Source organism: Bos indicus x Bos taurus, chromosome 17 (assembly GCF_003369695.1).
Source record: "Bos indicus x Bos taurus breed Angus x Brahman F1 hybrid chromosome 17, Bos_hybrid_MaternalHap_v2.0, whole genome shotgun sequence".
Classification (NCBI taxonomy): domain Eukaryota; kingdom Metazoa; phylum Chordata; class Mammalia; order Artiodactyla; family Bovidae; genus Bos; species Bos indicus x Bos taurus.
In genome coordinates, this window is record NC_040092.1 from 11,478,908 (window position 1) to 11,506,403 (window position 27,496).

General features: G+C 50.0%; 1 protein-coding gene across 6 annotated transcripts in view; it reads left to right on the top strand.

Annotated features, from left to right (window-relative positions):
• Window positions 1-12,448: 12,448 nt before the first annotated feature.
• Window positions 12,449-27,496, top strand: part of SLC8B1 (solute carrier family 8 member B1) — a 30,011-nt gene continuing 14,963 nt past the window's right edge. Inside the window, exons 1-9 of one of the 6 annotated variants that reach the window (XM_027566654.1) lie at window positions 12,449-12,634; window positions 12,819-13,189; window positions 13,817-14,058; window positions 24,275-24,427; window positions 24,532-24,584; window positions 24,746-24,803; window positions 24,936-25,041; window positions 25,136-25,303; window positions 26,332-26,439. In XM_027566654.1, coding sequence (XP_027422455.1) covers window positions 13,903-14,058; window positions 24,275-24,427; window positions 24,532-24,584; window positions 24,746-24,803; window positions 24,936-25,041; window positions 25,136-25,303; window positions 26,332-26,439 — 802 coding nt within the window. In that variant the 5' untranslated portion in view covers window positions 12,449-12,634; window positions 12,819-13,189; window positions 13,817-13,902. The remainder of the gene's footprint in view (window positions 12,635-12,818; window positions 13,190-13,816; window positions 14,059-24,274; window positions 24,428-24,531; window positions 24,585-24,745; window positions 24,804-24,935; window positions 25,042-25,135; window positions 25,304-26,331; window positions 26,440-27,496) is intronic. The other 5 variants (XM_027566657.1, XM_027566651.1, XM_027566652.1 and 2 more) reach the window with 5 other exon arrangements.

Here is a 27,496-nt window from a genome sequence, read left to right on the forward strand (position 1 = left end):
TGTCATATACAAAAATTAACTCAAAGTGGATAAATTTTAAGAGCTAAAACTATAAAGCTGTTAGAAGGAAGCCTAGAGGGAAATCTGCCTGTCCTTAGATTTGGCAATGGTTTCTTACATGTGACACCAAAAGCTTAGACAACAGAAGAAATAGATAATTAGACTTCATTAAGATTAAAAACCTTTGTGCCTCAAAGGATACCATTAAGAGAGTAAAAAGACAACCCACAGGATGGGAGAAAATATTTGCAAATACTACATCTAATAAGGGTTTAAAATCCAGAACATATAAAGAACTTCTACAATTCAACCACAAAAATACAAAAACCCAATTAAAAGGTGGGCAGGGGACTTGAATGGACATTTCTCCAAAGAAGATATACAAATGCCCAATAAGTACATGATAAGATGCTCAACATCCTCCATGCATGGAATTCTCCAGGCAAGAATACTGGAGTGGGTAGCTGTTTCCTTCTCCAGGGGATCTCCCCCACCCAGGGATCGATCCCAGGTCTTGAGCATTGCAGGTGGATTCTTCACTGTCTGAGCCGTCAGGGAAGCCCCATTAGTCATTACAGAAATGCAAATCAAAATCACAATGAAATACCACTTCACGTTAGTGAGGGTAGCTATAATTTTAAAAAGAAAAAAGACAATAACACGTTGGAAAGGATGTGAAGACATTCTTGCAGACTGCTGGTGGGATCATAATAGGTGTGTGCCTATTTATATGTCTACAACTGTGTCCATTTGTCTATCCTTATGCCTTTCTATATCTATGTGTCTATACCTAACGTCTATGCACATCTCAAAGTCTGCATCCACATCTTTAAGCAGTGGTAGGTTATATTGATCACACTCTGGTTTCTTGCAGCTGGTTTCTGCTGTTTCTAACTTCAGATAGTGACATTAGAATCAAAGAGAAAAGACGGCTTTCTCAGCTGTGGGTACAGCCTGAACAAGGCTGGGGCAGAGAGTAAAGCAGCTTGGCTGGATCTGACGACAAGCCCTATCTTCAGCTTTCTCCCTGCCCCCAGCCTGGCTCAGAGCTCAGCACTTCTGAGACCGTGTGCCTTATGGATTTGCTGTGAGCGGAGGGTGAGAACAAGAGGTAGTTCAAAAGGGTAGGTTGACGGTAGATGGTGGGCAGTGAATTTGGGGAGTTATGGGGAGCCGTGTATGGTTTTTGAGCTGGGAAATGAAGGGCATGAGAAAGGCAGGGTTTGGGGGAGATTAACCAAGACGTGGTATGTGGTCACAGCCAGATGGGGGAGGCTGACTTGTCAGGCTGCTCTGACACGTCCTGGCTGTTATGGTCTTGGAAAAATAGAAAGGTGGCCCGTGAAGGAGGGGAGAGGGTGACTGGAGGTAATGGGATGGTCCTTGTATCCAAGCCAGGGATAAATACTGGAGTGGGTTGCCATGCCCTCCTCCTGGGGAATCTTTCCAACCCAGGGATCAAAACCAGGTCTCCCACATTGCAAGCGGATATGGCAACCCACTCCAGTACCCTGGAAAATCCCATGGACCGAGGAGCCTGGTAGGCTACAGCCCATGGGGTCGCAAAGAGTTGGACACGACAGAGCAACTTCACTTCACTTCTTCACTTTCTGTGTGAGCCACCAGGGACGCCCCAGGTCACGTGAGGAAATGTCCAAATAAGGATTTGAGTTCAGTTCCACGGCTCTATTGGAGAAGGAAATGGCAATCCACTCCAGTACTATTGCTTGGAAAATCCCATGGACAGAGGAGCCTAGTAGGCTACAGTCTATGGGGTCGCAAAGAGTCGGACACGACTGAGCGACTTCACTTTCACTTTCCACGGCTCTACAGACGCTGCCTATCGAGGCTGCCACCAGAGGGCGCAATCCACCAATTCCCAACTTTTTCCGATTAATACCATTTCCTGCTGTCCTCAGAAAAGTGATACAAAGGCAGACTTCGACCTGTGTCCCCACGCCAACCCTTATTCCCTGGGGATCCTTGTCCAAAGCGATGGCTCCATTCCGTGCCTCAGTTTGTTAATCTCTATAAAGGGGCCAAGAATAGGACCTACCACTTCGTAGCGCTGCAGGGGATTAAATAAGACCCTTGCACAGCACCTGAGACTGTCACTCAGTAAAGGTTACCTCTCAGCATTAATGCCTTCTAAGCACACTGTCCCTGGAGAATTCTGGGTGACACTTCCCATTGGCATGTGGTCTGTGTGCTCTCTGTGGACTGACCCTCTGAAAGCAAGGGCAGTTCCCTCTCTCATTAGCCAGACACTGAGGGGTAATGGGTAGGAAGGAGCATGGCATTGTGGGTTCAGACAGACTTGGGTTCAAATCCCAACTCCATCATTTGCTGGCTGTGTGATCTTGGGGAAGTGACCTCACCTCTCTGAGCTCCAGTAAAGAGGGTATCATAATCATTTTGCACCATATGGGCTTGTTGAGAGGGCTGTGTGCAGTGCCAGGCACTATAGAAGCCCAGAAGACATGGAAGCCTCTCCCATCCCACCCTCCAAGGCCACTCCCTGCATCCCTCAGCTGACTTGGGGCCCCAGGCAAAGGGGCAGACCTTAACGTCCTCAGGATCTTGGCCTGTGCGCTTCCCTTCCCCCCACCCTACCAGGGCCCCTATCTAAAGGCTACCCTGTTCCAGCCAGTTTTTGAAGTTCACATCATTTAAGAGAACAGAGCTCCTGGGCAGAGAGCACCCAGGGATGACCCAGTGAACATGAAGCAGGCCCTTCTGCTGTGACAGCATTGTCCCAGGACATGGCCTTTGATCCTCCCAATGGGCCATGTGACCGCCTGTGGCCACTGCTGACCAGGCACCGCAGGTGTCTGCATGTGACCACCGAGCAAGTCGTGTTCCCTAGACTTAACTCCTGGTAACAACACCTGACATCCACTTGCCAGGCACATGACACACCTTTTCTCCTTAAATCTTCACAATAACACTAAGAGATCCAGGAAACCCTTAGAACCCCGTTTTAAAGACAAAAAATAAATAAAACGGAGTCCAAGAAGAGAGGTAACGTCCCCCAGGAACAAACTCAAGTGAGCAGAGTCCCAGATCTCGCTGATACAAAGACCTTATTCTTACCCACTGCATACAGGGGCCCCCAGATGGGAACTGCTTTAGTGTTCAGAGTACAACCAACACTGATCTAACAATTTTGTTAATGACACAGTGGCGACCCCATGGACTATATGGTCCATGGAATTCTCCAGGCCAGAATACTGGAGTGGGTAGTCGTTCCCTTCTCCAGGTGACCCAACCCAGGGATCGAACCCAGGTCTCCCGCATTGCAGGCGGATTTTTTTTTTACCAGCTGAACCACAAGGGAAGCCCAAGAATACTGGAGTGGGTAGCCTATCCATTCTCCAGGGGATCTTCCTGACCCAGGAATTGAACCAGGGTCTCCTGCATTGCAGGTGGATTCTTTACCAATTGAGCTATCAGGGAAGCCCATAGTGGCCTAGGCACCATAGAAAAATACTCAAAGAATATGAGCAAACAGTTCACGGAAAAGAAAATGCAGATAGTTACTAAGCCGATGATAACTTGTCAACTTTGCCAACAGGGAAAAGTACAAATCACACCAATGATGAGAAAGTATTTTTTTTTTTTTTTTACTCAAGAGTTAACCCAGTTGTTAAAAATCAGCACTGGTGAGAAAGCAGGAAAATGGGTACTCCCTGATGGGACCTTGCTGTGGGAGTGTGACTTGCTACCGCTCTTTATAGAAGGGAGTCGCTGTAGCTGTTGACATTTAAGATCTGCACACCTGCTAATCTGCCTTCCACTTCGGGATTCTGTCCCACAGAAACGAAAGCACCTGCGCCTTAAGGTACGTCTTCAAGGATGTGGACAGAGCACTGTTTGCAGGGAGCAAAACCCAGAAGCAAAGCAAGTACCCACCTGTGTGGGAAAGTTTGCAAAGTTATGGCAACTTCCCTTATCCCACAGAATATCAAGCATCTATTATAACAAACGATTATATTTTTTTGGCCACACTGCAAGACTTGCAGGATCCTAGCTCCCCAACCAAGGACTGAACTCAGGCCCCGGCATTGAGAGCACTGAGTCCTAGCCAGCCACTGGACCTTCAGAGAATTCCCCACAGTGACTGATTTGAGACTTAAATGCACCAGCATGAGGGGTTCCCACGAAGTAGTAGTAGTTTTTTAAAAAACAACAAGTTGCAAAACAACATCAATAATATGAGCTACTTTTTACAAAAGTGGAATGAAATCCAAGTTAGAATTCCTCTATGAGTGTATTTGCATAGAGTCTGCAGTGGGTCCTTAGAAGGAGATAGAGAACAGTGTTCATTATTTTATTGATTTTCAGACTTTAACAAGCTTTTCTGTCCTTCCAATAAGAAAGGGAAGACACTTGTAACAAATGACAGGATATTGTGTATAAAGATGCACACTTACTACTCTTCCTTATAAATGTGAAGGTCAGTGTTAGGTGTCAACCTGGCTGGGCTACAGTCCCCTGTTATTGAATAAGCACTAAGCTGGGTGTTGCTGTGAAAGGACTTTATAGATGTGATTAAAGTTGTAATCAGTTGACTATATGTAAGGGAGGCTATTCTGGATTTTCTGGGTGGGTCTGATCCAACTGTTTGGTTGGTGGTTTCGTCGCTAAGTTGTGTCCGACTCGTGTGACCCCATGGACTGCAGCCTGCCAGGCTCCTCTGTCCATGGGATTCTCCAGGCAAGAATACTGGAGTGGGTGATCATTCCCTTCTCCAGGGAATCTTCCTGACCCAGGGATCAAACCGGTGCTGCCTGCATTGGCAGGTGGATTCTTTACCACTAGTGCCACCTGGGAAGCCCAGCCCAATTGGTTGGAAGGCCTTAAATGCAGAGCTGAGGCTTCCGGGAAGAAGCAGTTGCCGCTGTGGTTGGCTGGTGCCCCAGAATTTCCAGCCAGGCACCCTGTGAATTTCGAGCTTGCCTAGCCACCCCCAGTCGTGGAAATTCATTTCTTGATACAAAAAAATATATTTTAAACTAGTGATGATCAACTCTTACATTTATGTGATAAATCTCTTAAACTTGTATCTCCTACTGGTTGTTTCTCTGATTGAACACTGACCAAAACAATACCCTAGAAAAACTATTTTATAAATGCACCAGAAGAAATGTAATAAAGATGCCATTGGTAGCAAAAACCTGGCAACAACACATATATTCATCAACAGAAAAAAGTGGAGAGATCAACGTCCGTGCAGTCATGCCATGAACAAATTATTACACAGCACAGAAAAGGCACAAACCGCCGCCAGCACAGAGACAACAGGGATGAAGCTCACAAACAGGATGATGAAAGAAAGAAGCAAGTCACAGAGGAACACATAAAGTACTCTTTGATTTACATAAAATTCAGAAACAGGCAAAACTAAACAAGTCATTGCTTCTGCCGCTCCGCGCTCAGTCATGTCCGACTGCAACACCATGGACTATAGCCCACCAGGCTCCTCTGTCTGTGGGATTCTCCGGGCAAGAATACTGGAGTGGGTTGTGTTCCCTTATCTAGGGGATCTTTCAGACCCAGGGATTCAACCTGGGTCTCCTGCATTGCAGGCAGATTCTTTGCCATCTGAGCCACCAGGGAAGCCCAAGTCATTGCTTGGGAATACTTACCTGTGAAAGTCACTCAGCCATGTCTGACTCTTTGAGACCCCATGGACTATACAGTGCATGGAATTCTCCAGGCCAGAATACTGGAGTTGGTAGCCTTTCCCTTCTCCAGGGGATTGTCCCAATCCACGATCGAACCTGGGTCTCCCACATTGCAGGCAGATTCTTTACCAGCTGAGCTACAAGGGAAGCCTACTTAGGAATACTTACACAGTGGTAAAGCTATATGTATAGGTATATAAAATAGATAAATAGATATATAATACAATAGGTATATAAATCTATTAATAGATATGATATATAAAGTATATAAAATAATTTTATACATCAATTCTATATAGCTATATAGTATATATAATATATACCATACATTATAACATTTTATATATTATATAATATAATGTATATATTATATGTATTATATATAGATACTATCTTATAGAGGATACATATATACATAATATATGTGAATATATATGTTTATAGAACAAAAGAAAGTTTTACACATATAGTGATGGGATGATTTACAATCAGCCGTTTGATGGTAATTTCAGGGACTCCTAGGGCTTCCCTGGCGGCTTTTCAGGGAAGAGGCTTCCCTGGTGGTAAAGAATCTGCCTGCAAATGCAGGAGACCTACGTTCAATCCTGCTTCGGGAAGATCCCCTGGAAAAGGAGATGGACCCCGGAAAAGGAAATGACAATCCATTCCAGTATTCTTGCCTGGGAAAGCCCATGGACAGAGAAGCCTGGCAAGCTACAGTTCATGGGTCACAAAGAGTTGGACACAACCGAACTACTAACACTTCCACGTCATTTTCCAGGTTACTGATAGTTCTGTTTTTTTAACTTGAATGGAGGGCATTGTTCATTTCATTATTTTTAAACTTGTTAAGAAAGAATGGTGCCGCCATTCCGGTTCTACAAGGATCCCGTCCTCAGCCTCTGCAGTGGCCACCTTCAGTGCACCCTGAGGGAAATTCAGGATGCAGACAGACAGGAGGGAGCGCTCTGTGCTTTTGGATAGATGGCCCCTACAAGGTCGAGATGGATGCATATCTAGGGAAGAATTTCGATGACCTCAGATTCTTGTGTCTTCTCACCCATAGAAAAGCACTAAAATCATTAACTTGAGATGTCTGCTTTTAGTGATTCTCAGTAATCTTTTATCAAGATGAATGCTTGACTACTTGTATTTCTCAGCCCCCACCTTACTTGTCTCCTGAGAAACCTGTGTGCAGGTCAAGAAGCAACATTTAGAACCCAACAAGGAACAATAGACTGGTTCAAAATTAGGAAAAGAGTATGTCAAGGCTTATATTGTCACCCTGCTTATTTAGCTGATACAAAGAATGCATCATGTGAAATGCCACGCTGGATGAATCACAAGTTGGAATCAAGACTGCTGGGAGAAATATCAACAACCTCAAATAGGCAGATGATACCACTCTAATGGCAGAAAGTGAAGAGGGACTAAAGAGCTTGTTGATGGGGGTGAGAGTGAAAAAAAAAAAAAAAAAAACTGGCTTAAAACCCAACATTAAAAAAACTAAGATCATGGCATCTGGTCCCATCGCTTCGTGGTGAATAGATGGGAAAAAAGTAGAAACAGTGACAGATTTTTACTTTCTTGGGCTCCAAAAATCATCATCTCTGAGGATGGTGATTGTTTGTCATGAAATTAAAAGACACTTGCTCCTTAGAAGAAAACTATGACAAACCTAAGCAGCATATTAAAAAGCAGAGATATCACTTGGTCAACAAAGATCCATTTGGTCGAAGCTATGGTTTCTCCAGTAGTCATGTGTGGATGTGAGAATTGGACCATAAAGAAAGCTGAGTGCTGAAGAATTGATTCTTTCAAACTATGGTATTGGAGAAGACTCTTGAGAGTCCCTTGGACAGCAAAGAGATCAAACCAGTCAATCCTAAAGGAAATTAACCCTGAATATTCTTTGGAAGGACTGATGCTGAAGCTCTAGTACTTTGGCCACCTGATATGAAGAGCCGACTCATTGGAAAAGACCCTGATGCTAGGAAAGATTAAGGGCAGGAAGAGAAGGGGGTGGTAGAGGATAAGATGGTTGGATGGCATCACTGACTTGGACATGAGTTTGAGCAAACCCCGGGAGATAGTAAAGGATAGGGAACCCTGGCCTGCTGCAGTCCATGAGGTCGCAAAGAGTCAGACACGACTTAGCCACTGAACAACAACAGAGTTTATATATATTCTGAGTCCTCCCAATTCTTTGGAGCAGTTCCTCAGAGCTATCTGAGAGGCTCTCTCTCTGGCTACAGTCCTCAGTGAGGACTTAACCCTATAAAACCTAACACAGCATTTATGTTGTGCATTTTTATTTCAGACAACAAACTGTAAACAAGTTTTGCCTCATTTTGCAAGTATAACACGGTCCACAATAAAACATTTTTAAAAACTAAGCAAGCATACAGGATGCTTGGGGCTGGTGCACTGGGATGACCCAGAGGCATGGTATGGGGAGGGAGGTGGGAGGGGGTTCAGGATTGGGAACACGTGTACACCCGTGGCGGATTCATGTTGATGTATGGCAAAACCAATACAATATTGTAAAGTAATTAGCCTCCAATTAAAATAAATATATTAAAAAAAAACTGAGCAAGCAAGCAAAAATGTTATAAGCCTCCATAGAGAGATGAAGCAGAATATATCTGGAATATCTTGGTGGCGATTAACTGGATGTTCTCCAGGAACAGGAGGGAGTTCTGTAGTACGATGCTGGGGAGGAGCCAAGGAGAAATCAAGGAGCTAGGGGTGGCTTGATCTCTGGCCTCATCCCTTCTCCCCTCAATTAGTTCAGAGTTCTCCTGACTTCCAGATACCACATAGCGATCTAAACTGCTTCCACGAGTTTAAAAGACACTCTCCTTAGAAGAAAAACTTCTAAGATATGCATGGTCTAGAAAAGCAGATTTCATCTCTCTGAAGGAAGCAGAGGAGGAAAAGGAGAAAAACCACCTCAGGGACTACCCTGGGGGGTACAGTGGATAAGAATTCACTTGCCAATGCAGAGAACATGGGTTCCATCCCTTGGCCGGGAAGATTCCACACGCCTCGGAGCAGGTAAGCCTGTGCACCACAACTACTGAGCCAGTGGGTTGCAGGGCCCACAAGCCACAGCTGACGAGCCCCTGTGCTGCAACTGCTGAAGCCCACGTGCCTAAAGCCCGCGCTCCGAAACGAGAAGCCACCCCAGCGAGAAGTCTGTGCACTGCAGCTAGAGAAAGCCCTGGTGCAGCGTGAAGACTCAGAGAGACCTAAATAAATGAATAAAAATAAATGGCCGCACAACAGTATTTCACAGGAGATACATCAACTGTTTCCTTAGTCCACCACGGATGGAGATTTAGGGTATTTTCAATGTTTGCACAAACATGAAGATGACACAGCAAACACGCCCAGGCTTAGAGCGCTGGTCTCCTCTTCAGAAAAGCTCCAGGAGCAACGGAGGCACAAAAGCACATATGTTTTCAAGGCTCTCAAGATTAAATTTATCAATGGGCAAGTCCGCTTCTAGAAGGGTTATGCCCATGCCAACTCCTGGCAATGGCAATGAAAACACTTCCTCGAAGTTGGTACTGTTTGCCGATTACTGGGCTGCCATGGGAGGTAATGAGCACCCTGTCCCTGGGGGAGTTCAAGTAGGTGTCGTACAACTCTGCCCAGGGCTGCTAGGATCAAGAGGGAACTTGTTTTGGTTGCAGATGAGACTCCGGTATGCTTAAGGCACCTTCTAAGTCTTTGGGCCTCTTCAGTAAAGACTGGAAGCTCTAATTCTCTCTCTCTTTCCTCTTTTAAGTTCCCCTTTGAGCCTATTCTGCTCACACTTTCCCCAAACATTTGCTTTGTTCCTGACACTGCCACTGTCGATAAAAAGAACAGACTCTGGCTCATCTTCCAGTTCTGCAAAGGGTTCAATCACGACCCACTGCAGTGTACCCTACGGAGCATTTAGGGTTGAAAGAGCATTCTGGGGTTTGGATATATGGCCCCCAGAAAGCTAAGATGCATAACTAAGGGAAGATTTCAATGACCCCAGATTTTTGCATCTTCGCATCCATAGAAAAGCACTAAAATCATTAACTTGAGATGTCTATATTTCTGTCATTAACAATAAACTTTCACCAAGATGTATGCTTGACTACCACCTCTTTGGAGCAGTTCCTCAGAACTATGTGAGGGGCTATCTGTCTGGCTATCGTCCTCAGTAAGGTCCCAATAAAACCGAGATGCCAAGGTTGTGTTTTTTTTCAGTTGATACCACACAGGCCCTGGGCCTTCTGAATACAGCTGCTGAATGTCAGATAGATCTAGCCTTACTGCAGAGTGATACAGGACATTTAGTTTGTAGTGGTGAAGGGGACTCACCTGGGGTCACTCAGATCTAGGTGCAAAGCTTGGCCACTTCCTGTTGGGTGCCTTGGGGACGGGTTGCTTCATCTCCTTGAACCTCGATTTCCCTCATCTGCGAGATGGGGATCTCTGTAGCCCTCACCCCACAGTAAAACCACTAGGTGGAATTTCCAGGGGGCTCCTTTATGTCTCAGCATAGAAAGAATTCAGCGAGAGGCAAAGTGATAGGTAAGAGGTGATTTTTTCAGGCAGCTGAGAGGGTGCTGCACCCCCAAGAACTTAGGGCTACAGTTTTATAATCAAAAGTGGGAAGGGGGGAAAAGACCACCACCTTCTTCATTCTTGAGTAGACGTCATGTTTCCATCATCAGCTCCTCCTCCAGGTTGGGCAGGAGAGTTTTCTCGCCCTACCTGGAGGACTCTTACCGCACTATGGAAAAATTATTTTAGGTCTCAATACAATGATGGCCTTTCACTTTGAAATGTCACCTTTCCATAAATTACTGTTTGTTTTAGGTGTGCAGAGAGCATGTCCTAGGGGTCATTAACTTTCTGAGCTCACCTGGCAGGATATGGGGCTCAGGCCACCATTGTTTTATTGTTTGGGGCCATGACTCATGGTTCTGTTGCTAAACAAACTGTTGGGTTTTGTGGCTAAGCAAGCCTGCATTCTTGAGTGATTGTTAATTTCCAGGGGTCTCCCATACTTTTTTCTTTACTTACAATCCCCTAGTGGAGTAACTATTTAGTCACCTACTTTGCCCCTTACTCTGTCCCTATCTACAGGGCTATTAAATGGGACAAGCATAAAGACACTGTCACCTAGGCAACTGTACTCTGTAAATCACTATTATCTACGGGCCGAGATTCCAAAGATATGCTCTAGACCGCAATGTCATCCTCTCTAGGGTGGGGAGCTAGAGTGCTCTGAAGGCAAGGAACAGGAGGGTGGTGGGAGGGGTGGGCAGGGAGGAGAGTGAAAGACCACCCAGAGGTGGTGGCCCTTGAGCAGGGTCTAGCATCTAAGGAGGAGTCTGTCAGGGAGACAAGGGAAGGGCTGGCAACCCAGGCAGGCGGCTCTGAAGGAGCAGAGGTGTGGCCAACTGTTAAGTCCCCTACTTCCCTGGCTAGAGCAGGAGAGGGTGGAGGTGGGGATAAAAGATGAAATCAGCAAGGGGAGCTCGGGCTAGATGGTAAAGGGCTTCGATCGATCGCTGGGCTCAGTGGTGGGCCTCGGTCCTCAAGGTGGTGAGGAGACAGGACAGACTTGGAGAGAGGGAGGTGGTGAGATGAGATGTGTGCAACCTGTGGTGGTGGAGGCTGTTGGAGGAGGAAACCCCCAGATCCCTCTTTCGGTGCCCTACCCTACTCCAGGGGCTTCCCTGGTGACCCAGATGGTAAAGAATCTGTCTGCAGTGCAGGAGAAGAGGGTTGAATCCCTGGATCAGGAGGATCCCCTGGAGAAGGGAATGACAACCCACTCCAGTGTTCTTGCCTGGAGAATCCCAGGGACCGGGGAGCCTGGTGGGCTGCCGTCTATGGGGTCACACAGAGTCAGACACGACTGAAGTGACTTAGCAGCTTAGCAGCAGCAACAAAAGGAAAGGAGGCTGGGAAACTGGGGAGGAGGAACTAGATCCTCCAGGGCGAGCAGACCGGTCACCTGTTTTGACCTATTTGCCATATTCGTCGTCGTCGTCGTCGTTTTTTTTGGCCCCACTGCGAGGATCTTTGTTTACCACCCAGGAATGGAACCGGTGACCCCTGCAGTGGAAGGGCAAAGTCTTAACCGCTGGACCACAGGGGAATTCCCTGCCATGTTCTTCTTTTAAAGACCAGCCTACTAGATGGAAACGCGGAACCCAATTAGGAGATCTCACAAACAGGCATTTCAAGCAGGGCAGCCAGAGTGTGTGTGTGTGTGTGCAAGGCAGAGCGTTCACGAAGTGAAAGTGTCAGTTGCTCAGTTGTGTCCGACTCTGCGATCCCATGGACTCTAGCCCACTAGGGTCCTCTGTCCATGGGAGTCTCCAGGCAAGAATACTGGAGTGGGTTGCCATTCCCTTCTCCAGGGAATCTTACCAATCTGGTACCTTCTCAGATACTTATCACCATTGATTACCAGAATAATTTTGACGCCGACTCGACCACCCCTCCCTTGGGAAGAAAACCCCCTAGTTTCACCGTATAAAAGTTCCTCTCCGGCCTCCTATGGTTTATATGCACGAGGTTTCATCTCAGCTTCTGTTTTAGCAGCGAAAGCAGAACCGACCTGCAGGTGACTGAGAACAGGAAGGGGAGTGGGGAAGACCCTCGGGACCGCGCAGGGCGCCTGTGCCTTTAAGGGAAGGGGCGAGCCCTTGGGGGCGTTTCCTCTGGGCGGGGTTGTATGAGGGGCGTGGCCGGCGCGGGGAGAGCCGGGGCCGAGCCTGGGGCAACCCCGGGGACCAGACCCGGATGCGGCTGGCGGAGGGGAGAGAGAGTCCTAGAAGTCTGGGGCAGAAGGTCGGGCGGCGCGGGCTGGCGGGCGGAGGCTGGAAAGGCCGCGAAGCCCGGCGGGGTCGAGGTGCGGAATTTGCGGGTCCGAGGCCCGGCCGAAGGTAAGAGGAGCCTCCCCGCCCGCCTGGGCGCGGCGGGAGGATCACGCACCCGGAGTTCATCTGCTCAGCATCCGCCAGGATTGGGAAACGGAGCACTTGGACGTTCCCGGGGTCTCGCACCTAGAAAGTGCAGCCGCAGAAGTGATCGTAACCCCAATTTCCTGCCTCTGCTCCTCCTTATCAGGTCTGCAGATCTTCCGAGCATCTGAAAGTCTAGCCTCGGAGAAGCGCACAGCCGCGCTCAATAAATGCTGCCTTGTGAGCGAGCACGAGAAATCGGCTGCCAATAGAGTGGAGACTCGTGTTGATCCTTAAGTTGGGAACACCTGAGGGCGTGAGCCCTTGTTAAATGAACCCTTATCGTTTGCTGTGACGCGCCCGCGTTTGTCTTCATTTTACGGATGAAGACTCAGAGGCTCAGAGACGTGGAGTGACCGCCCTAAGGCCGCATAGCGCCCCAGTGGCTAAGCCTGTATTGCAGACCTGGAGTGTCGGCTCCAAGTCAGTGCCAAGTGCGGTTACAGAGAACTGCGGAAGGGAAGAGCCTGTCAACAGGTGAGGAAAGAGTGCTGAGACAGGCCCTTCTGCTCCCTTTTCCTTCCCACAGGCACCCGCTCCCCCGCCAGAACTTTGAGCAAAGATTTACAAAAAAAAAAAAAAGAAACGTTGTTTTCTGGGCCTTGTTTTTCTTGAAGGCAAAACAGTCTCATTAGCAACACGTGGAAGAACCAAAAGAAGAAAACTAGTGTGCTAGGGACTTTCTTTTTTTCTTTTTCCCCTTTCCAGTTTAATTTCTTTGGAAGAAAAATTAAGCTGGTTTTTCCCTAGTGTTGAGGGAAAAGACAGATGCTAAAGTCCAGCCAAGCTCTGCTGCTAACGGGCTGTGTGACTTTGAGCAATTCATTTGCCCCTGGGCCTTGATTTCCCCAGCAGAGGCAGTTATTGTCCTGGGTTTCCATGGAAACACTACTGGGGGCTCAGGAGGAAGGGCTATGTTCTCTGCCTGCTAGATGAGTCAGGCCCATCCAGAATGTGGCTTCTGCACACATTCCCTCCCCCGCCCCCCGCCCCGCCCCGCCCCCGGCCTTTGGAGGGGGATGGGAGAGGCAGTCTTCAGGCCCCTCCTGTGGGGTCCTATGGTCTGGTCTTCCGTGACACTGTCCCTTTCTCACTCCTACCCAGCAGGCCTCTGGAGGTGCCAGCTGTTTGGAACTGAAACACTTACGGAAGGGGAAGCATCGGGTGAGGGCCGGGCCCCTTGGGGGCTGATGGCCGGAGGACTGCTGAATGTATCCTGGGTCCTGAGTTTGCTCTGTGTGCTGCAAATGGTGGAGACAGTGTCCGGGGCCAGGGCCCCATCTGCAGGGGCCCACATTAGCTCCCAGTTTCCAGCCGCAGGTGTGAGCCAGACCAGCGTGGTAGACGTGAGTATCCACGCAGGGAACTGGTATCAGGTGGGGATGTATTCAGATGATTTGGTATTTACTGAACACCTACTGTTTACCAGGCACTGAGGTGAACCCTGGAATATGCCAGGGAACGTATACTATAGACAAAAATCCCTGCCCTGATGGAGTGAATAATCTCCTAGGAGGATGGCTAAGTAAACATGTAGATTTCAGGCAGTTGCTCTGCAGATGAAGAGGATGAAGTGGTATTGTGGAGGCTGTGTAGAGGCTGTGAGGTACAGGGAGTATTTACAGCTGTTTCAGATTGGGTGATCACACATGGCTTCTGGGAGGAAGTGACTTTAAGCCAAGCCCTGAGTGGAGAAAGGAAACCACTTGTAACAGACTCCAGAAGGAAGAACATTCCATGTGGAAAAAAAAAAGCATATGCAAAGGCCCTTAGGCAGGAACAAGCTTAGTGGATTTCTAGAACTGTGAGGAGGCCAGAATGGCTGGAACAGGGTGAGTCAGTGGGGAGAATGTTAAGAATGGAATGGAGATGTAGTGGTGGTCAGATTACGAAAGGCCTTAGGAGCTGAAGCTAGGAGGTGGGATTTGTTTTATGACAGTGGGGGGCCCATGGAAGGTTTTCAGCAGGGAATTCTCATAAATCTGATTTATTTCTTCAAAGAATGTCTCTGGCTTCTCTGGAGAACATGGACTGAGAGGATTTAGGGTAGCAGCAGGGAGACCAGTGGGAAAGCTCTGGCAGCTTCCCAGGTGATGGTTGTGCAGAGAGGAAAGAAGTGGCGGGATTTGGAGTAAATGTCGGAAGCGCAACAAGCATACTGATGGTTTGGATGGAGGGCAAAGTGGTGGAAGAAGGGAGTCACAGATGGCTCCAGATTGCTGGCCTTGGTGTCTTGGCGGGTGGGGGATGGTAGTGCCTTTGACTTGGATGCGCCAAAGGAGAAACGGTGATGAGAGCAAGGTGGCTTCCTCCTGAGGCAGGGAGGGATGCAGACGGTGGAGACAGGCTGCAGGGAACTCGCATCATTCTGTTCTAATGTCTGTAAGGGGAGGGGAGGTCACAGTGGATCCAGAGTGAAAATCTGAAGGCAGGGGGCTGGGTTCTCGCTTCGTATTTTCTTCGGTGGGAGGACAGAGTAACAAACTCCTCCCCACCTGAATGAACAGCTGAGAGGGTGTTTAGCGCCCACACCGACTTTATGGGGCCACAGAGTACCTTCGTGCCCTTTGTTTGAACCAGGCAAACAGGTAATTATGCCCAGTTTACAGATGGGAAAGTGATTTGCGGTTACTCTAGGTTATAAAATTGACTGCTGCCTCTTGGAGGCAGGAAAACAGGGGTTATCTGTGGCTTGGGTCAGATAATCTCTCTTGAGTTATTGAGCTCTTCAGCCAGCCAGCGCTGTGCAGAACTCACCAAATCCTGGCCTAAACCCCCCAAGATGAGTCTGATGATTTCTGTGCTGCCCATGAGGATGCTGAGGTTCAGGGAGGGGAAGTTGGCCGTGAGGGCATGAACTCATTGCTGCCTCCTGCTGAATCCAGATCCTCCCTCTCTGGCTTACCGTCTCCCAGGACTACACAGGTGGCTGCCCTTTTGAAAGTCCTGCCAGCCTCTGGCCCGGGAGCCTGCAGGCTGGGAAAGGCCACCCACTCCTCACCTAGGTCCTTTTATGTAGTCACTCATTCAACAAATACTTCTTGAGCACCTATTATGTGCCAGGAACTGTGCTACACGTGAGGAGTAAACCACTCAGTTCCTGCCCTCATGGAGCTTGTGTTTCTAGTTGGGGACGCACATGAGAAACAGGCTCACAGTTCAGGTAAATGCACAGGATTTCACTGAGCGATGAGGATCACAAAACAGGGTAGGGATGTGATGGAGTGAGATGGAGAGAGGTGACCACTTTGCCTTGGGCTGTTAGGGCAGGCCTCTCTGTGGACAGAGGCCTGAAGCTTTGCAAAGATATAGCAGAACAGCACGTGCAAAGCCCCCGAGGCAGGAGCAGAAGGCCATGTCATGTCACAAACTTTGGGAGGCTGGAGTGGCTAGAACAGTGAGCTAGTGGGTGAAGGATGAGGGAGGAGACAGGAGAGGGAAGCCAGATTGCCTGGGGCTTTGTGGACCACTGCAGAAGGAAATGGCAACCCACTCCAATATTCTTGCCTGGAAAATCCCCTGGACAGAGGAGCCTGGTAGGCTACAGTCCACGGGGTCACAAAGAGTTGGACACGACTGAGTGACTTCACTTTCACTTTGTGGACCACTGTACAAGGTGGGTCCGTTCCCAGGCATACGATGGGAGCCATGCTAGCATTTAGAACACAGGAGGGACATGATCTGGGGTTTTTGTTGTTGTTGTCGCTGGACTGCCAGGGAAGTCCCCAGGAGGGACATGATCTGATTCCAGTTTTTACAAGGATCCCACTGGCTGCAGTGGGAGAATCAACTGGAATGGGTGGAGGCAGGGAGCAGGCTGGCAAAGCCACTGGGGGAGATGGTGGTAGTAGCTTTGGGAAGGGGTCCAAATTAAGATTTTTTGGTGGGCGGGGGGTGGAATAGTACTGGGCCAGCCAGTGCCCAGTGCCCTCATCCTTCCAAGTGTGACCTCAGAGGGCCAGGGACTTGTTTGGCATCAGACTACCAGGGCCCAGTAATTCCAGGACACTCCTTTTGGGAAGAAGGAAATCTGAAAAAAAACATCTCCACAGATCTGACAGAGAGACTGGACATTTAGAGCTGACCCTCGCAGTCCCGAGGGGAACAAGCTAACAGGTACAAAGAGCTCTTTATCTCTACTCTCAATTTTCACCTCTGGCAAAAATAGTAATCAGCGCTTGTTGTACTGAACACTGAGTGTGAACCAGGCAATGTTCAAAGCACATGAGTGAGCTCGTTTAGCCCTTCATTTCAGGAGCTGGCAAAGTTCAACCTGCAGGTCAAATCAGGTCCACTGCTGGGTTTTGTACAGTCCAGGAGCTGGGGATGTTTTTTTACTTATTTTAATGAAATAATTAATTTTTGGCTGAGCTGGGTCTTCGTTGCCGTACACAGGCTTTCTCTCATTATGCTGAGGGGGGCTGCTCTCTACTTCTGGTGCGCGGGCTTCTCACTGCGGTGGCTGCTCTTCTCGCAGAGCACAGATCTAGAGCTCGCGAGCTCAGGAGTGTAGCTCACGGGCTTAGTTGCTCATGGGGAATCATCCCAGACCAGGGATTGAAGCCATGTCCCCTGTGTTAGCAGGCAGGTTCTTAACCACTGGGCCATCAGAGAAGTTCTTGAGAATTGTTTTTATATTTTCAAATGATCGAAAAAAATTTTTGAAAGAACAGTATTTCGGGATGCATGAAAACTCAATTCACACCTCAGTGTCTGTTAAGTACACCTTTACTGGAATGCAGTCATACCTGTTTGTTATTACGGCTGATGCTTTCACATGATCAACCAGAGTTGAATGGCTTCAGTAGAGAACACTTGGCCCACAGAGGGGAAACATTTAGCCCTTTACAGTTTGCTGACCCCTGCCTCGTTTTATAAAGGCGGGAACCGAGGCACAGAGAAGTTGAGTTGCCCAAAGTCGCACAGCTCTGAGTGGGGAAGCAGGATTTGAAGCCAGGCTGCATGGCTCCAGAGCCTTGTCCTCAGAAGCAGGGTTCCACCTGGCCTGCTGAGCGGTTTCACAAGGCCAAGGGGCCTCTGGAAAATGGCAGTGTTTTCTGCTCCTGGGTTGGGGTCCTGGTGGGAGACCTGTGATTTTCCACTCCTCAGAGGACTTGCCCTGTTGGGGTCCAGCTGTGGGGTTGGGAGAATAGAAGGGCGTGTACTGACAGGAGCTGGGAGAGGGGAGTTTAGATGTCATCACCCCAGCTCACACCTTCCGCTCCTCTCGTGGGAGCTGGTCAGTGAGGTTAAGACCGTGAGATGTCTTTGAGAGTATTTTAATGTCTGCAGGTAACTGACTCTAGATGAGTGTTTTCATTTCCACTTGCTGCTGTAACAAATTAGTGTAACTTAGTGGCTTAAAATGAGCACACATTTGTTATCTGGGGGGTTAGAAGCCCAAAATGGGTTTCACTGGCTTAAAATCAAGGTGTCAGTACCATGTTCCTTCCAGAGGTTCTGGGGAAGCTCCATTCCCTTGCCTTTTCCAGCTTCTAGAAACTTCCTGCATTACTTCCTTGGCTTTTGGCCTCTTCCTCCATCTTCAAAGTCACCAGCCTAGCATCTTTCTCTTTCTCCACCCCCACTTCCTCCCTCTCCCTCCCCCCACTTCCCCCCTCCACCCCTCTCCCCCTCACACTCACTGTCTCTCTCACTGTCTGGACCTCTGCTTCCTTCGCATCTCTGTCACTCTGACCCTCCCACCTCCCTCTTATAAAAATCCTGTGATGACATCTAAAGCCCTCCAGATAATTCTGGACAATCCCCCCATCCCAAGAGCCTCAATTTAATCACCTCTGCAAAGCCCCTTTTGCCACGTAAGGTCACACTTCACAGGCTCTAGGGATTAGGACTGGACATCTTTGGGGATCATTCCTCAGCCAGGGAGGATGAACCAGAAGCTTGTGACTCCACGCTGTCCTCTCCCAGCCCCTCATCCCTCCCCCTGTGAGCAACGAAGCACACAGCACATTCCTGTCCTGCTCATGCACAAGGATGTGCCTTTGGCTGCAGGTAACAACATTTAGAGAGAGCAGTCAGGTAATGAAAACCCGAGCCTTTCTTGATGGGCCCCGACCAAAAAATGGAAACAATCAGAATTGTCCCTTTGATACTGGAGTTGTGGACTTGTTTGGCTTCTTAATGGAGGCAGCGTGGACTTTGATAGTCTACAGTCTGCGTGCGCACTTGCGTGCTCAGTCGCTCAGTTGTGTCCGACTGTTTGTGACGCCCTGGACTGTAGCCCACCAGGCTTCTTCGTCCATGGGATTCTCCAGGCAAGAATACTGGAGTGGGTTGCCATTTCCTCCTCCAGGGGATCTTCCTGACCCAGGTCTCCTGCATTTCCTGCATTGGCAGGTGGATTCTTTACCACTGAGTCACCTGGGAAGCCCCCGTCTACAGTTTGATAGTTATAAAGGGTGTGTGCAGAAGCACTTAACAAAACATGTGGCACCAAGATCTGATGGCCAGGCTGGGTTTGATGAAGACTGCCCTGTAGGTGAGGAAGGCAAGGTCCAGACACCTTAAAGGGGCCATTTCCCTGGTGCTCAGATGGTAAAGGATCTGCCTGCAAAGTGGGAGACTGGGGTTTGATCCCTGGCTTGGGAAGATCCCCTGGAGAAGGGGATGATCTCCAGCATTCTTGCCTGGAGAATCCCCATGGACAGAGGAGCCTGGCCGGCTATAGTCCATGGGTCGCAAAGAGTCAGACACGACTGAGCGACTAAGCACAGCACAGCAAGGGTCACCCAGTGAGCTGGCAGCACAACGGGCGCAGACTCAAGGCTGCCTTTCCTCTCAGCTACCCTGTGTTCCACACCAGTCTTACTGGGATAGGATTGAAAACTGACAGCCCGTGGGCTAGTCTAGCTGCCGTGGTTTTGGTTTTGGCTTTGTTTTTTGGTAGTGTGGGGTTGTTGTTGTTGTTCAGTCACTAAGTCGTGTCCGACTCCGTGATCCCATGACTGCAGCGTGCCAGGCTTCCCTGCCCTGCACCGTCTCCTGCAGTTTGCTCAAACTCATGTCCATTGAGTCGGTGATGCCATCCAACCATCTCATCCTCTGTCGCCCCCTTCTGCTTTGGCCTTCAGTATTTCCCAGCATCAGAGTCTTTTTCCAGTGAACCGGCTCTTCGCCTCAGGTGGCCAAAGTATTGAAGCTTCAGCATCACACCTTGCAGTGAATATTGAGGGTTGATTTCCTTTCGGATTGACTGGTTTGATCTTCTTGCAGTCTTTCATTTTATAACTTGGATGCCTTCCAGCAGGGCACGCCCCCTCCATCTCATCACCACCGTTGCCGGCAGCCCTGGTGGTTTTAGACATTTAGACAGGGCATTCATTGCATTTGCAACCCTCTCCTGTCCATCCTGACCCTTAAAACTTACCCACAGAGGGGAAAATATTTGACCTTCTCTGGATTCCCTGGGGATCCTTACTGACTCAGGGAAGAGGATGAGAGGGGAAGGAGATGGACTGAGAATTCACCACCCCAGACTCAGAGCAGCGCCACATTAGCTCTGCGCCCCTTGGGGAGAGCTGAGTTCAGCTCCTGATGAGTTTCAAGGGAGGGGATGGCCAGCTCAGGGCGCGGGGGCAGGCAGGAATGTGATTCTGGAGGCCAGATTTGGGGGGACCTGCCTTGCTGACTCACTCTGCTGTCAGGAAGATGGAGAGGAGCTGGGCTGGGAGAGTCTCCTGCTTTCTCCCTGGCTGACTCAGCACTGGAAGGAGCCTGGGGCAGGAGGTGGGGAAGGGGCTCTGCCCCTGGTGGGCTGTTTCCTCCGGAGCTTCAGCTAGTAACTTTCAGGCAGAGCTGAGTTTGAAACCAGCTAGCAATGACAGGCTGTGTGCCCTGAGGTGAGTCCCTTTGCCTCTCTGTACCTCAGTTTTCTCATCTGTGAAGTGGAAACAATTGGACCAACCTCCTAGGTCTGTTTTGAAGACTAGGCGAGTTGGGATCCAGCACAGTGTGTGGCAATGGCACCCACTCCAGTACTCTTGCCTGGAAAATCCCATGGACAGAGGAACCTGCTAGGCTAGAGTCCATGGGGTCGCAAAGAGTCAGACACGACTGAGCGACTTCACTTTCACAGTGTGTGGCAAAAAATTATGAGTCCCGGCTGTGTGCGACACTTTGATGGGGGAGGCGGACGTTAAGTCAGTCTGTGATCCTACAAATAGCAAGAGAAGTGCTTTGAAAAGGAAGACCAGGGGTGAAGAGAGTTTATAACTGGAGGATCTGCCCTGTTCTGGGTAGGGTAGTCAAGGAAGACTTCCTAGAAGAAGCATCTGAGGATTGGAGGATAAATGAGTGGTGTTTTTTTTGAGGAAGGTGCCCCAGGCAGAAGGAACAGTGCATGAAATAGGCATGGCGGGCTCAGTGCGGCGTCTAGAGAGAGCCAGTAAGCAGGGGATAGAGGTTACCAGAAATTGCACCTCCAGCATTGCATTGCTAGAAGTTCAGAGAGGGCTTGTGGAGGGGTTAGAACTGTTACGTGAACAGTTCAGTGGCATTCAAGACGTTCTCATTGTGCAACCATCACCACCATCCACCTCCAGGACTTTCTCATCTTGCAAAACTGAAACTGTTCTCACTAAATAACTCTCCACTTCCCTTCCCCCAGCTGGCAGTCACCATTCAGCTTTCTGTTTCTGTAAGTCTGACTGCCCCTAAGTACCTTGTATAAATAATGATGGAGAAGGGAATGGCTACCCACTCCGGTATTTTTGCCTGGAGAATCCCATGGACAGAGGAGCCTGGTGGACTAGTCCGTGAGTCACAGAGAGTCAGACAAAACTGAGCATTAAACACTATCCTATTTCACTTCGCATGATGTCTTCAGGGTTCGTCCATGTAGTAGCTTGTGTCGTAATTTTCTTCCCCCTTTTAAGGCTGAATGGCATTCCATCATATGGATAGGCCACGTTTTGCTCAGCCTATTCCTCCACTGATGGACACTTAGGTTGTTTCTAAACCTTTCGGCTGTTGTGAATCAGGCTACTATGAATATGGGTGTGCAAATGTCTCTTTGAGACCTGACTTTCAATTCTTATTCATGTATACCCAGAAGTAGATTTGCTGGATTGTATGGTAATTCTATTTTTTTTTCCAGTTTTTGTTAAGATACAATTGACCTACAGTACCATGTAAGTTTAAGATGTACAGCATAATGCTTTGACTTACTTATATTATGAAATGATGACGACAATAAGTTTAGAGAACATCCATCATCATCTACAGATACAAAAGTTTTTTCCTTGTGATGAGAACTCTTGGGATCTACTGCCTTAACATCTTTAATATATACCATCCAGCAGTGTTAACTATAGTCATCACTTTGTACATTACATACCTAGAACTGGTTATTGTATTTTTAATTTGGGGAGGGGGGACCTGCCATGCTCTTTTTCACAACATCTGTACCATTTTTACATCCCCAAGAGGAGTTGCACAGGTGTTCCATTTCTCCCCAGCCTCTCTAACACTTGTCAGCATGAATCTTTCTAATGAATATTCAGGGTTGATTTCCTTTAGAATTGACTGGCTTGATCTCTTTGCCGTCCAAGGGACTCTCAAGTCTTCTCCACCACCACAATTCAAAAGCATCAATTCTTCGGCGCTCAGCCTTCTTTATGGTCCAACTCTCATATCCGTATGTGACTACTGGAAAAACCATAACTTCGACTACACAGACCTGACCCGGGAATTGAACCTGCGTCTCTCGTGTCTCCTGCATTGTCAGGCAGGTTCTTTACCGTTAGTGCCACCTGGGAAGCCCCAGGTAGAGCTGTGGGGAGGGTATTGTAGCAGAATCCCTCAGAGGTTTAAGCTATTTCTCCCTCTGCAATAGATACTGTTAGGGCTCTGCCCATATCCTTTGGACCCTTTTTTTTCCGGCTGTGCTGTATAGTATGGGATGTTAGTTTTCCAGGCTCTCGGCAGTGAAAGCGCAGAGTCCCAACCACTGGACCATCAGGCGGTTTCTGACCCTGCTGTTTTGGTGGGCTTCTGTTGACTTCAGGTCACCAGTATCTTCTTCCAGAACCACCTGCAAGCATGGCAGGCCAGAAGCGCTGGGGACCTAGCACCTCCCTCCCTGGCTCTGCTCACCTGATGACTGATAGGAGTTGGTGTATAAATACCCTGGCTCCCTTGCCCCTGGGGCTACCAGCCCGTGGCGGGCACCGTCTCAGCCCAGCCTTCACTGGTTGCTTCTCCTGTCCCTGGCTCACTTCCCTGTCTTGGTGCTGGTGCTCTCCACACCTCCCCACTGTGCTGCTTGCTTAGAAATCCTTGTCTCTAGGGCGCTTCTGGAGGAACTCAGACTGTGAGACTGTCTGACTCAGCACTTTCACTTCTGGAAATCTCTCTGACCAAACATTCTCACATGTGCCCAGAGAGTCATGTGCAAGGAAGTTGACGGTTGGCGCTAATGGAAAGGTAGACACTCTCAACTGCTTGTCATTAGGGAAATGTTCCCTGTATTGCAAGTCATCCATGGCATGAACTCCTGAGGCTACAGTGAGCCAGAATGGGGCAGTAATGGTCAAGGACAGAAAATTTAGGAGAACCTCAAATTGCCTGGATTCCAGTGCTTTCTCTACCACTGGGTGTGAAATACTGTCTTTTAAGACTCCTTATCTGTATAATGGGCAGGATAATCTTATCTTCCTTGTAAGATCATTGTGTAGATTAACTGAGGTAACCTTTTAAGCTCAGCACTGTGCCTGGCATATAGAAATCACTCAGAATGTTTTTACTTTCTTCATTGTGTCTGTCAAGATGTTAATAAATGGCATGTCTGTGAAGTGGTAAAACTCAAGTTGCAGAAATAAGAACTTTAGGACAGACCCATTTCTATAAAACAAAACAAACTCTGTACTAAGATATATCTACAAATGTCATTAAACTGAGAAATGTCTGTAAGGGTCTGCTTCAAGCTGATCATGGCAGGAGAGAAGTGGGGTTATGGAGGGCAGGGATGAGAAAGGAGAATTTAGAACTCGTTACATATTGTTTCTTTTTCTTTTTTTGCCATGCTGCATGACTTGCTGGATCTTAGTTCCCCAGCCAGAGATTGAACCCAAGCCCTGGCAGTGAAAGCTCTGAGTCCGAACCACTAGACCACCAGGAAATTTCCTGTTTTGTTTTAAATGTGTGTATTCATGACTTGCTTCCCAGGTGGCTCAGTGGTAAAGGATCTGCCTGCCAATGCAGGAGACACGGGTTCGATCCCTGGGTTGGGAAGATCCCTTGGAGGAGGAAATGGCAACCCACTCCAGTAATCTTGCCTGGAAAATCTCATGGACAGAAGAGCCTGGCGAGCTACAGTCCTTGGGGTTGCAAAGTCGGACGCAACTTAGTGACTAAACAACAAATTCATGACTGACTTGTGTTCAAGTACAGGTTTATTTTTAAAAATGAAAGCGTGCAGCTGGAGCCCGGGAAGTTTAGGGACCAGGCTGAAGGAGGTTGTCTTCGCTGCTTAGGTGGGGCTGGCCCAGTGGATCACGGGGTGGTGGGTTCTGACATCCGCCCCCGCCTCCCTTTCCACAGTGTCGAGAAGTGTGTGGCCTGAACGCCTCTGACCGCTGCGCCTTCGTCCGCACCAACCCCGACTGCCGCAGTGACGGGGGCTACCTGGACTACCTCGAGGGCATCTTCTGCCACTTCCCAGCCCGCCTCCTCCCTCTGGCCATCACCCTCTACGTGAGGCCCCGCGCTGGGTGGGGGGCCGGTGAGAGGGGCCCGTGGCCCCAGCAGGACTTAATGCTCTTTCCCCCTCTCTGGCCTCCCCCTCTACCCTCACCCAGGCTTTCTGGCTGCTTTATCTGTTTCTGATTCTGGGAGTCACCGCGGCGAAGTTGTGAGTTCGGCCCTGGCCTGATGTCCAGCTTGTAGACGGGAGAGGGGGTCCCGCGGTGGGGAGGTTGACTTGGGGAGGACCCACCCTGGGCTTGGGGGGGAAGGACTGGGGGCAGGAGCCACTCGCCGTGGAAATACTCACCCCTGGCCTCTCCTCTGTAGCTTCTGCCCTAACCTGTCGGCCATTTCCACCACACTCAAGCTTTCCCACAACGTGGCAGTATCCTTTTGGTCCAGTTCTGGTACCCTGGAGGGAGGGCCGGAGGGTGTGAGGGGCTGGGAGACGGGGGACGCCTCGTGGCCTGGGCAGCCTGGAGCGCCTGCACTGAGGCCCCTTGACACGTCCCCCCATGGCGTCACCTTCCTGGCGTTTGGGAACGGGGCCCCGGATATCTTCAGCGCCCTGGTGGCCTTCTCAGACCCGCGCACAGCTGGCCTGGCCTTTGGGGCCCTGTTTGGTACGAGCGAGCAGCCCCGGCTGCGGGTGAGGGGGCTGGGAGGGCAGCGGGAGGTGGGCGCGGGGCGGACCGAGCCTGGCCTCCTCTCCCGCAGGCGCGGGCGTGCTGGTCACCACCGTGGTGGCCGGTGGGATCGCCATCCTGCGTCCCTTCACGGCGGCCTCCAGGCCCTTCCTCAGAGACATCATCTTCTACATGGCGGCCGTGCTGCTGATCTTCACCGCGCTCTACTGCGGCAGGGTCACGCTGGCGTGGGCCCTGGGTGAGCCCCTGCGGGACCAGGGCGGGATCCCCCCAGGGCTGACGGCTGGGAGGCACAGGGCCAGGGAGGCGGGGGCGTTGGGGGGGGGAGTGGAGATGGGAGCGGGTGGTCTGCAGGGCACAGAGTCCCCTTTGGTTCCGAGTGATGGAAGCACTGCTTGGGACCCTGGTGGCCTGGGCATGAAAGGGAACTTGTGGTTCCGATCACCGAAGAGGGCAGGGGGAAGTCGGGGTGACGTTCTGGGTTTTCACAATTTCCAGTTTTCATGAGCGGTACAGCTGAAATGCTGACTGTGACCCACAGGGTCACTCCATCCAGATGGTTCCAATGACATGATGGAGGGGCGACTTACAGAGGATTGAGAAAAACCAGGGAGGGTGACTGTGGTGCAGAGACGCTAGGGGTCAGCAGCAGTGGGAGCTCCTGAAGTAGGCAGAGAATGGGGTGGCTGGAGCCTGCTGAGGGCTCCAGGCCCAGACCCGGGGTCACCCAGCCTGAGCGAGAGTTGCGGAAGGTCACGGGTCCTGCCAGAGACAGGGCCCCACAGCAGGAAGAGGGTGCCCCAGACCCTCCCCTGCTGCCTTCTGATTCATTCTTGGGGCTCCATGCGCAGGCCCAGGGCAGCCAGAGACTGGGGGATACAGTCCGCAGGGGCTCAGCCTCCCAGGGCACAGAGCAGCACACTAGCCCTTCGCACCTGAACTGTGTTCCGGAGGCCACTGTTAGTGCCAGGCGTTACACCCACTGTTGATGGATGGATGGGTTGGGTGGGGGGAAGGCAGGGGTGGCGTTGGTAGGGAGAAAATATGGGCCGGGGAGAGGAGGGGGTGGCGCTCCAGGAAATGGCCCTTTGCGGGCTGAGCTGGGCTGGGCTGGGCTGGGCTGGGCTGGGCTGGGCTAGGCTAGGCTGGGCTAGGCTGGGCTAGCACAGCCACTGCCACCAGGTGCCAGCGACAGAACTGGGCGCCCTTGTTCTCTGGGCCCTGCGGCCAGGACACCACTTGGTGACTGCGTGCCCTTGTCCGCAGGTTACCTGGGCTTCTATGCGTTCTACGTGGTCACCGTGGTTCTCTGCACCTGGATCTACCAAAGGCAGCGGAGGAGATCCTTGGTCTGCTCCATGCCAGCCACCCCAGGTAAGGTCTGAGTGGAGGCCCCCTGGGTTTGGAGCCCTCTGTGCCCAGAAACTGCTGCCTCTGCTTCCTGAGGCCTGTGCCAGTGCCCATCTCCTCTTCCTACTGTTTCTACTTGTTCTACCAAGGTCCCCCCTCCGTGCCTTCGCTTGTGCTGCTAAAGCCTCGTCATCACCTCCTTGTCCAAGTTCATTAGTTCTTCATGCTCCTGCCTGTTGCTGGGGCAGATCTTCTAAGAGCTGTCACCTCCTGCATCCCAGAATGCGCCCCCTGCCAGGTGCTTCCACATGCACAAATACACACACACACATCCAGAACTATGCAACACACACATTCACAAATGCATAAACAGTATGAACATACATAACACATACACAACACATACAAATACACATTCACAAATACATACACACATACAACCCACAGGCTTCCCAGGTGGCGCAGTGGTGAAGAATCCACCTGCCAATGCAGGACACCCTAGAGATGTGGGTTTGATCCCTGGGTCAGGAAGATCCCCTGGAGAAGGAAATGGCTACCCACTGCAGCATTCTTGCCTGGGAAATCCCATGAACAGACGAACGAGCCTGGTGGGCTACAGTCCATGGGGTTGCAAAGAATTGGACACAAATGAGCGCGTGCACACACACACACACACACAACCCACACACATATATAGATACATGTCTCGAGCTGAATGGGGCTTCTGCCTTAGGAAAAGGCATGGTTCCCCCATTTACCCCAGTCCCCAGTGCTCTCTGTCGTCAGCCCTGACATGTACAGATCTGATTATGTTGGGAAACCAGAATTCTTCCCTCAAGCCTCTTTCGCGTGGTCCCACGACGTGCTTGGCCCTCTTCGGCATGTGAGCCTGAGAACCTTGCCCGTGATCTGTTGCCGTTTGTGCTGGGCCTCAGCTTTCTTCTCCAAACTCATTCACACCCCAGACTCCACTCCCCAGCTGTGCAGGGCCACCCCCACCTCCCTGAACAGGTCACGCTCCCTCTGGCTATGTCCAGGCTTTGTGTGTGCTGTCCCTTTTCCATGGTGTGTCCTTCTGAAA